The sequence below is a fragment of the Limanda limanda genome, chromosome 2 (genome assembly GCF_963576545.1).
Source record: "Limanda limanda chromosome 2, fLimLim1.1, whole genome shotgun sequence".
NCBI lineage: Eukaryota > Metazoa > Chordata > Actinopteri > Pleuronectiformes > Pleuronectidae > Limanda > Limanda limanda.
Genome location: NC_083637.1, coordinates 10,486,889 through 10,497,247, shown reverse-complemented (window position 1 = coordinate 10,497,247; position 10,359 = coordinate 10,486,889). Strand labels below are relative to the sequence as shown.

Genomic DNA, 10,359 nt, shown 5'->3' with positions numbered 1-10,359 from the left:
AGACCTTAAATTGTATATTGTATGTAATTAAAACAATAAGCCCCAGCAGAAAACAACACAATGCACCAATAGCACCAGACAGCTTGGAAGCGCTGACAAGCAAATCATGAAGAGAAGATCTACTCTTTGGAACTCCACCATTCAACAAACACTGTACAATATGGATCTGCTTCTTTTTGGTTCCTGCCCATGTACGAGCAGACAGGAATGAAGATGTTGACATGTTGCAGTCACTAAAATTACAAACTGTAGACATGAGAATTGTACTAAGGAGGCCTGGGGGTAATGCGATCATAAAGAGACACATGCACTTCCTCCTTTCATAAAACATTAATCTTTATTGTCTAGATCCAGGGAAGATGAATCTATTAAAGTGAAATTGTGCTTTATGTAAAATACATGTATCCACTTCTCCAACAATGGCGTAACAGAAAGCTGTCGGCCTACTGACACAATATTTATTATGTGTTAACTCAATTAAGAAACATGACCCTTAGTGATCCAGTGTGAATTATGACGCTTAAAAAAACTTTTATTTAATGTTGAATCAACTTTCACCACAAACAAACTTTTCATTTTGGATTAACAAACCTGTATGTCTATAAACACACAGATTTACAAAATAAAATGATATTCAACAACAATGAAGAGTCCAGAAATCAACAAACAAACAAAACAATAATACTTTTAGGGATAAACCACAAACAAACAGATAGATCGGTTCAAATAATTCTATTCATCAGATTTTGAGCACAGTGAAGATTAAGTCGTAACTTTACGTAATTTGTATCAGCAGCTATGACATCATTTAAACCCTGGACTTTTATTTTGAAGGAGCAGTGTCTGTTTCCGTCTGTGGATTTATTTCTTCAGTTTTTTGTTTCTCAGGTTTGACAACGAACAAAGTTGATCTGAGTTTTGCTGAATCGTGTTGATCTCAGTTTAATTCACAAACTGCATGAAAGTGAAAGTCTCTTCCTCTGAAGGAGCTAAAGAGGCAATGAGGCACAATCAAAGAGTACAAGAGCTCAACATAGTGCACTGCCCCAAATTCAGACAGGAAGAGAACAACCATCTGCCCATATTCTCTCTTTTCTTAATGTCAACAGAAAAATGGCATAAAAGTAAAATAAAACTGAAGTTTGTTTTTTTAAGATACTGAATTAAAGCCTAACAACTATTTGTATTGATCTTAATGAGACTGTCCAGCAGAATATAACTGTGAGCAGAACTATTATTATACTGCAGTATACTGTATACTGTATATTGTATTATACTGTATTATGTACTCCTCTGTATCTGAGGCACCATATAATCACACGTGTTAAATCTTCCGTTAACGCTATTGTTTCGTGACTGAATTTCTGAGGTTGAACCTTTTCAGGTCTAAATTAATTTATTGATTTCAGATGTTGTCCTGCCTTGTGCGAGTCAGCGGTGATGGGAGCTCCATTATTCATGATACAAAAAAATATATAAAATATATATTAATATATTAATTTTTATATAATAATGACGTGTTTGCCTCACTGGAACTCATCATCATCTGTATCATGAGGATTGTTAAAGCTTTAAATGTCTATTAAAACGTGCCTTTGTCGCACCTTGTGTATTGTAGTGATACTATTAAACTATATATATGTAGTATATATATATATATATATATATAGAAACTATTATTATATTTCTTCTGTTGTATTTTATGTTGCTATGTTCCTATTGCATATGTGAATTGTCTGGATAGATAGATAGATAGATAGATAGATAGATAGATAGATAGATAGATAGATAGATAGATAGATAGATAGATAGATAGATAGATAGATAGATAGATAGATAGATAGATAGATAGATAGATAGATAGATAGATAGATAGATAGATAGATAGATAGATAGATAGATAGATAGATAGATAGATAGATAGATAGATAGATAGATAGATGGATACTTTATTAATCCCAAGGGAAATTCAGATCTGTTCATCATTTGAAGCAATTCGCTCTGTGAAATGTGTTTTGAACTTTACTATCTGTCCCCCCAACAGCAGGAGTGGACAAAACCATTATTATTATTGTTATTATTATTATATGCTGCTGTTTTGTGCATCCGTTCATAGATAATATATATCCAGTTCATATGATTGACACAGTTTTTTTGAGTTTCTAATGTGCGTGTGATTAAAATGCGTTTGATTAAGTCATTCACAGATAGCAGTGAAATGATAAAAATACTCAGAAATAATAATAATAATAAACATAATCATAACAATAAATAAAAACCTCACACAAATGATGATATCCTATATGGACAAGTGCAAGCCATGTGTTTTTAACCAGCAATGTTTCACCTTTTATGCACTGCTGTGGAATGTTATAATTTTACTTTTGGGTTAAAAGACTCGGAAACGTGATCACAAGGACACAAGGTGCTGATCTTGTTTTTGGAAATGATGTAACAAATGTCTGTTTGTTTTTAATCCAGATGGTAAAGTGTGATAACTAACTAACAAACCAGCTAACTAATTAAGAGTTTGTTTAATTTAAGAAACAAACTATTTGGTTAATTTAAGGAAGAAACAAACAAATAAACGCAGAAAAAACTATCAACAAACTAACTAACTAAATCTTTGTTTAATTTAAGAAAGAAAGAAAGAAAAAAAGAAAGACAGAAAGAAAGAAAGAAAGAAAGAAAGAAAGAAGAAACTAACTAACTAACCAACTCACTAGCTATTTGTTTTTTGATTGATTTCATCAGTTAACATTTGTTGTTTTGAGTCTCTTATGTTTGGACACTAACCATAACCCTAACAACAAACTGACTAACTAACTCTTTGTTTAATTTAAGAAAGAAAGAAGAAACTAACTAAATAACGAATTGATTAACGAACTATGTGTTTTTTAAAGATACAAACCAACTGATTAACTATTTGTTTAATTTAACTAACAACGAAAAACAAAAAACAACTGATAACTATGTTATGTATTTTGAATTTAAGAAACAAACTAACAAAGTATCTAACTCCTTCACGTGATTATACATTGGCTGCTCTAACCAATACGAGGTATTGATATAAGCACCGACGTGGAGCTGCCTGGAGGCGAAGCCGGAAGTGGAGTGGAGTGAACCCTCTCTGAACCCACTGAGCACTCTTGGTCAGAAGTTGTGCTACACGCAGGCAGATGTCAGCGGAGTTTCTCCATCTGTCAGTCCGGGAGCTGGAGGGAGTTTGACGGGGGACAGAGCCACTGGACACCGGGAGACATGCTATTCTGACGACCCGCTCCCGTCCACCGACCCCCGGTGAACACGTCCCCCGACCCCGGACCGCCGCCACCCCGGCCCCGTTATACCTGTTCGCCGCTTTCCCTCTGACAACCAGCGGGAGCAACACTCACTCCACCCCGGGAGAACCCACCATGCTAACCTCGGCTAGCCGCTGCTACCACACCTCGCTATGTGGTCACTGGGTTAGACTTTAAAACCAGCAGCTTCCAGAGCGGGAATCTCCTCGTAACGAACACATTGACTTATCGTCTTTAAAATCAGTTTGTTAAAAAGTTTAGTTTCCCTCCCTGCGGCGCTTGAGAGCGAGTGAGTCGGGTTTGTTGTAAAAATGGGACTACACCCGCTGGAGTTCAGCGAGTGCTACCTGGACAGCCCGGGCTTCAGGGACAAAATCAAGGTCCATGAGGCGGAGCTGGACAAAACCAACAGGTTCATCAAGGAGCTGTACAAGGATGGAAAGAGCCTCATCAATGCCACGAAGCGTGAGTGTTACTGGGAGAGGGGGGGTTCTACTGGGATTCAGGCTCTGGAGTCAGTGCACTTGCCCTGGGAAACAGTCTTGAGGTTTTTTTCTGATTGCAACATCTCGTTCCTGCAGATTTCCACTGGTTTGTCTCTGTTAAGATGAGTGAGAAGTAGAGCCTGAGGAAACTGTCATGCTTGTGTTGTAGTTTTTTGTTTTTGTAATCAGGAAGGTCCCATTGAGATCCAGATTAACAGCAAAGAACATTCAAATTTTAAAAAAGTTGCAAATATCAATCCAAGCAGGAACATAAAAACACACTAGAACAGAGCAATCACATTGAAATCACATGACATGTTGCAAATGTGATTACTGGGTTTCAAAGTCCCTTTTATTGAAACATCATCAGAAAGACAAAAACACTTGTTTCACGTGATCCCTCAAACACAAAACAAACTGAAATACAATAAATAAAAACTACAATAATACAGAGAAAGTGTCTCATTAGAAGTTACATATATAAATATTACCAGGGATGCATGGAATACATATTTTAGCAGATAAATCCTTACTTTATGCCAGTATATAAACTACAATACATGATAGAAAATTTAAAAGCACGTGTGGAAATCAACGCTCTATGAAAGATCATTTCAAAGGGTTTTATGTGGACAGTTTTATTTTGAAACTCCCACAGTGAGTATGAATGTGTCCCTGCATTATTTCAATAATCCTGCTCACAATTTGCTCAAAGTCACACAACTCGGCCGGGTTAAAGCGATTAGATTGTTATCACTTTGAACTCTAGTCCTGTGGGCTGGGCTTGTTTGTAAGGTGGCACACACACACGCCAACACACACTCACAGACACACACTCACAATGCTTTCACTATGCCCCTCGTTGGAAAATCCCCCCGAGGAAACCCCTAGAACTCAAACTTATAATATTCAGTCAACATGAAAACTGCACATCATCTCAGTCCTGTGTGACTAGTGAACTGTATAATTACGTATACAGTTGTATAGTGTGAAGGTTGTATTGTTCACGCAGGCGTGCACAATACGTGCTTGGTGCTCAGGATTGTCACTCGGCATGTTTTTCCTACTCTAAAACCTTAAGTCAGGGTTTAATTTATCACATGTCTGTTTCCATGCTGCTACTCAGTCACATATGTGCTGGTGTGTCTTTCATTTTTTGCCTTCAGCACAACCTAAAGTCTTCCAGGCAGGGATTCAGCAAGGTGCAGTCAGAAACGTACTCAGCTTGTTTGTGTTGAATGGCTGTTATCTGACATAATGAGTGCGAATGATTTAAACATTCTTCGGTTTCGGTTTCAGAAATGATCTCATCCCCTACCCTTTCTGTTTCACTGATTATATGAGTTTGTTTTTTTACAGTCGAGTTAAGTCCAGTAATCTGGAGATGGACTGACGATGATAACAATCGCTTGTTGCAGCCCTGATGTTGTGCTGTAATGATTTTGAATAAATCGCACCATTGAAATTATTACATTTTTTTGCCTTGCTCATTCATCTGATTTGATTCACAGCAGCAAAACTCATGTCACCTGAAAAATATCTTAAGAAATTAAGATTATTTGTTGATGTTTAAGACTATTCCTCTGTGTATTTCATATTAAATTGCTTTGGTTTCAGTCTCTTTAAACAAACAGCAGATGTTTCATGATTTGGCTCAAAGTAATCAATTGAACCAGGGTCAGAAGGTCATGTAGGGATTTGAACCCAGGATTCAACCTGTTCCGTGCACAAGAGACAAGCCTGCTGCATCAATTCAACTATGTTTTAAACAGAGGGTTTAAATTCTCTCAGCCCTTCTGCACATTCAGTGTTGCTCTCAGCTGAAGTGCGTGTGGCCATGCAAACCTGCTGCTGCTGCTTCACACTGTCACCTTGATACACTACATTGTTGAACTGAGCTGTTATTTGCATAGTTTTGGTCGTTAGTTTGAGCAGGCCTCACCATTTTCCTCAACGTGGTCATTCTTCAGCCAAGACTGCAGCTGATTGGCCATGTTTCTTTATCGCACGTCTTGATAAAGCCGAGATCTACTAATGTGTGGGAAAATGCCTGAGGGGGGGCACTTATTTTGTATCTTAAAAAGTGATTTCATGTGTTAAAAATCCTTTTTTTGAACTCATCTCAAACTCATAGTGTAACACTGTACTTCAAATGTTCATTACTTTGTTTTATGTAGAACTGAAATGATTAGATCAAGAGAAACATTTAAATGAGCAATTTTAATAATCACACATCCGTTACTATATTTTTCATGTACAAATAGTAAAGCAATCCTGGAATCTTCTGTCATTCATCCTTGTTCATTTTTCGGCTTATGGACAAAAAAAACGAACATTTGAAGACGTCACTTTCAGCTCTGCAAAGTTTTGGAGGCTGTTTTTTTTTAATATTTCATATTCAATTATGAAAACGATAACTTATTAGTTATATAACTTATAACTTAGGGAGTAGCATATAACGGACATCTAGTCTGATAATCCCCATCTGATTTGTGCAATAGCCCCTCTCATGAGAATATGACATGGAATAGGGAACCCTGGTCAAACACTTCCGCTGAGAGTATTGCAAAATCTGTTGAAATGTCCGGCAATGACTGACATGTTTTCCTACTGACGTTAATGAAACGCCTGTTTTGGTCAGCCTTTGCTGCAGCCCTCCACAGACACGCCACCTTTGACGTGTCTGTTCCCTTTCCGACCTCAAACGACATGTTTTTCACGAGTTCACAGGAATCAGGAGTTGCTCACTCGGCCGCAGCAATATATCGAAATTATATTTACAGTAGCCTGACTGTTAAAAATACTACATTGCTGTTTACAAAGGGTGTTTCCTATTAATATTTAGTTTAGGGCAGAGCTAATTTAGCCGAGGTGATCTGAGCAGCTGTCAACTCTATATCTGTGAATGATAAAACATAGATAGAGCTTTCCTATTGTGAATTTAATTACTACTGAAAATGTTCTATTTTTAGTTGCATAACTTTCAACCCGATAATTTAATATAAAATTGAATGGCCTTATAGGGATTGGAATCTATTTGCAAATAATTGCATTTTTTACAGACAGATCATGTCGCACAAAGTCTACCTTGAAATGTACACGGGATATTCACCATCTTATAAAGATTGTCAGAATCTGTCCTGTTTACAAGTGAAAATATAAAGAATTCAAGAGTTTCACGATGAAGAGGGTTTACTCGAAGTTTGACCTCATGATGATCTCATGTGGTGTGAGGACAACTGTTGACCTCCGACTCCCGGTCCATCCTCTCAGCAACTCCCTCCACTCCTACGACTGGGAGGATGTCCCTCTACGGAAAGTCCTTGGTTCGGAGAGGAAACTTTTAAAAGCGGGGGCCTGGGCCAGAGAGCCATGACATGGAAGCGCTCACCAGCAGAGCAACGTGCAGATGTGCTTCTGTTTCAGAGGGCTTCCTCCACAGGAACTGTGTCCTGTCTGTACCCTCTCTACCACCCCTGTTGTCCTGAGCAAACATAGTTATGTCTTCGTGTCGTTATTGCCTGTCAGTCAGGTTTTGGTTTATCCGTTTAACCATGCGTCTGTTATTACTTCAGTCCTTCGAAAATGTGAGATTGGACAGAGATTCAGTGGGGTCACTCACGGTCACTTACACAGCTGTACAGTTTTGTATAGATCTTGTCTTCACTTTGAGTTGCACTTTGAGAACTCCGGCCACTTAAAGGTCTTTTTCTCATTGGCAGACAGGTTTAAGAGTAGTCTGGCACGGTGTGCTTTGGCTCACCGCTGCACTCTGTAATCACATTACGGATTCTGCCAAAGAGCCACATCCACAATCTTTCATTAAAATCGCATTAGCGAAAGACGTGAAGTCATGTGGGAGGAACGTCTCTCTCCAGAAAGAACAAGGCCCACTGTAAAAGTGATACTGGATCATTGCCTGATGGTAGTGCTACTGGGGCCTTTTGGTGCAGGCAGAGGTAGAGAACCATTCAAAACATTGGATTCTAAAAAGTAATATACATATTCCTTTCCCTGTTGCTTCACTCTACATATTTGTTTTGAGAAACCAGGAAGTCATGAATGAAGTAATGCTTTGTGGGCAGGGAGCAGAGGGGGGTGAGGAGTTGTGGGAGGGGATGGGTAGGCAGGCGGTGGCGAGGGCAAAGGTGGGAGCTGAGCGTGGAGCAGGGATCCAGACTGGAAAAGATGGGAGAGTGGAACAGGAAGGACTGTGGAAAGGCACGGACATGTAAACCCTGGCTGCCCTGTGAGGGGCCTGGACCAGGCAACTTCTGACCTAAGTGGCACATTTGATGAGACTGTAGAAATCATAACAAACAACACTCCGAGAGCTGCCAATGAATACACTGTGGACATCTTCAGCAGCTGAACCTTGACACTTACATACCTTTTCTGGCTCAGTTTGGGGAAAACCTTTTTTTTTTTTTTGCAGCCAGGACATGCAATGTGACGTTTCCTGCCTTTAGGCCCACAGCATGTGAAAACAAGTTCAGGATTTCGACGTTTAAAATATGATATGTAACAATTCTTTAATTAAATGGCTCAAAACAACACCTATAGGTCTTCTGCTATTTTTTTGTTTAAAAGACCCCTAGTGGCTAAAGCTGTATTGTAAGTTTAATCATGGTAGGTACTAATTTTTAAGTATGCAAAGAGCAATTTCGCACCCAGATGTGTTTTGCCAGAAGCACTATGAGATGCCTGTAGGTACAGGCTCATTGTTTGGCCATCATCGGTCCTGTGTGTGTCTCAAAACATACCGAAGTTACAGTGATACGAAGGGTGGGCGATAAAAATGTGTGGGCTCTGCACCAAGTTTATAAGCCTGGCTCTCGGTACCATGGCTCATGCCTCGAGGTTTGTAAACCGTGTCCAAATGTGATGGTTTGCTGTTGTTATTAAATCAAACACCTGTTGGTTGCTTGGAGAACTGCTGAGACAAAAGCCCATTTGAAACCATCGCAACTTTTCTCCTACGTGTTCACATTTTATACTTTCAACAAATAAAAGATAAAAAAGTAATTCTTCAGATCTGTCTGTAAATAGTATAATCCGTATTCACTGTCCTAATTATGACCTGCACTGCGGTATACACAGCTTTGTTTCTGCCGTGATCTGTGGTGCTGCCCAGTTGCCAGTGCCCTGCTATTCTGTAACCTCCCATCTGTCATCTTTGTTTTTCTTCGATCTTTGTTTTCCTTCCCACCTCCTCTGAACAGGGGCACTCGTGTTTGTGCCACACAGCTCTGCGCTTTCCTTTGCTGGCCTGTTAGATCAGATACTGTGGATGTGAGGTGAGGATTGTATGACTCATGCTCAGAACCCAGTGGACTGGGATCTCTGGCTTTCTGCAGAGAAAGAAGCCAAGTTTGACAGTTCCCAGGTTTGCCTTGAAATGCCTTTCTTTAAAAGGCAAAAAGCAGGAGAAGCCTTCGCCTTGGACCCGTATGTGCCCTGCTGGTGTGTGTGTGGTTTTTCTAGTTTGTGACAGTTCCTTCCTCCCGGACATCAGCTATCATTTCAATCTGCTATGCAGACCTCTCATCCGACTCTTTTGTTTATTGCTCGACTGATTGTAACCATTTGATCTATGCTGCTTAAACTTCAATTGACACAGCACAGGAACACAAATGCTGCCGCTGTGTTTTCCTTCCTCTGAATGTTGTCTGACATTGATTAACGCTGGAGCTTCGTGTAACTGGATCACATTCATTCTTCATGTTTTATGTAATGAAGTCCACACAGCTTGGACCCATATATTCTCATATTAGCTGTCCACCCTGCAGTGAGTTGAACATGCACACAGGCCTTGTAATCAGATTGGGGATGGGTGTGATTTGTGCACCAGGCTAACATGTGGCTCTAATAAAGAAACTGCAAATCTATCTCTTGACATCACTGTTCATGGAGTACACATTAGTGTTCACAGTGACCAGGGCCATAGCAAAATAAAGATTATGTTTAACATACTGCTAGGAAAATACTCCACACCCATATCTTCCCCCCCAAAATAACATCTCAAATGAATGTAAAGAAAAATACTCGTATGGAATATCAGGCAGAGTTTTGTCACAATAGCATCAGCTTGTCTGTATCCTTTACAATACAATGACATTAGATGCTGACTCGAGCTTATGTTACACACACTACACTATGGTGGGTTGAGGCTCTGTTAAGGTGTGTCAAGGTTCAGTGTTATGTTGTCAAAACATGTTTTTTTACTATCTGGGGGAGCTGAACTTTCCACTCTACATCCATGTTTATTTAGTTTTAATGTGTGTCCTGCAGTTGACCAACCCGGACTCCATGAGGGTATTGATTACCTAACAGGCATAGAGGAGTCGGGATTGTGCTGTAACCTGTCTTTTCGGTGCTTGACTAAATATTACAGATTACATAACTACTGTAACACTACTATTACTAATAACAAAAATAGATTGTGACACAAACTCACTATGGAGCTTCATTCGTATGTGCAGGTGGGGAACAAGGTAAAATTCAATAAATGTGATGCTAACAAAGCCAAACAAAAGCAGAGAGTAGCAGACATGAAGAATAGAGTGAATAGT

General features: G+C 39.3%; 1 protein-coding gene across 1 annotated transcript in view; it reads left to right on the top strand.

Annotated features, from left to right (window-relative positions):
- Nucleotides 1-3,187: 3,187 nt before the first annotated feature.
- Nucleotides 3,188-10,359, top strand: part of arhgap10 (Rho GTPase activating protein 10) — a 39,996-nt gene continuing 32,824 nt past the window's right edge. The window contains exon 1 of the mRNA XM_061089566.1: nt 3,188-3,767. Within this exon, the coding sequence (XP_060945549.1) occupies nt 3,614-3,767 (154 nt within the window). The 5' untranslated portion in view covers nt 3,188-3,613. The remainder of the gene's footprint in view (nt 3,768-10,359) is intronic.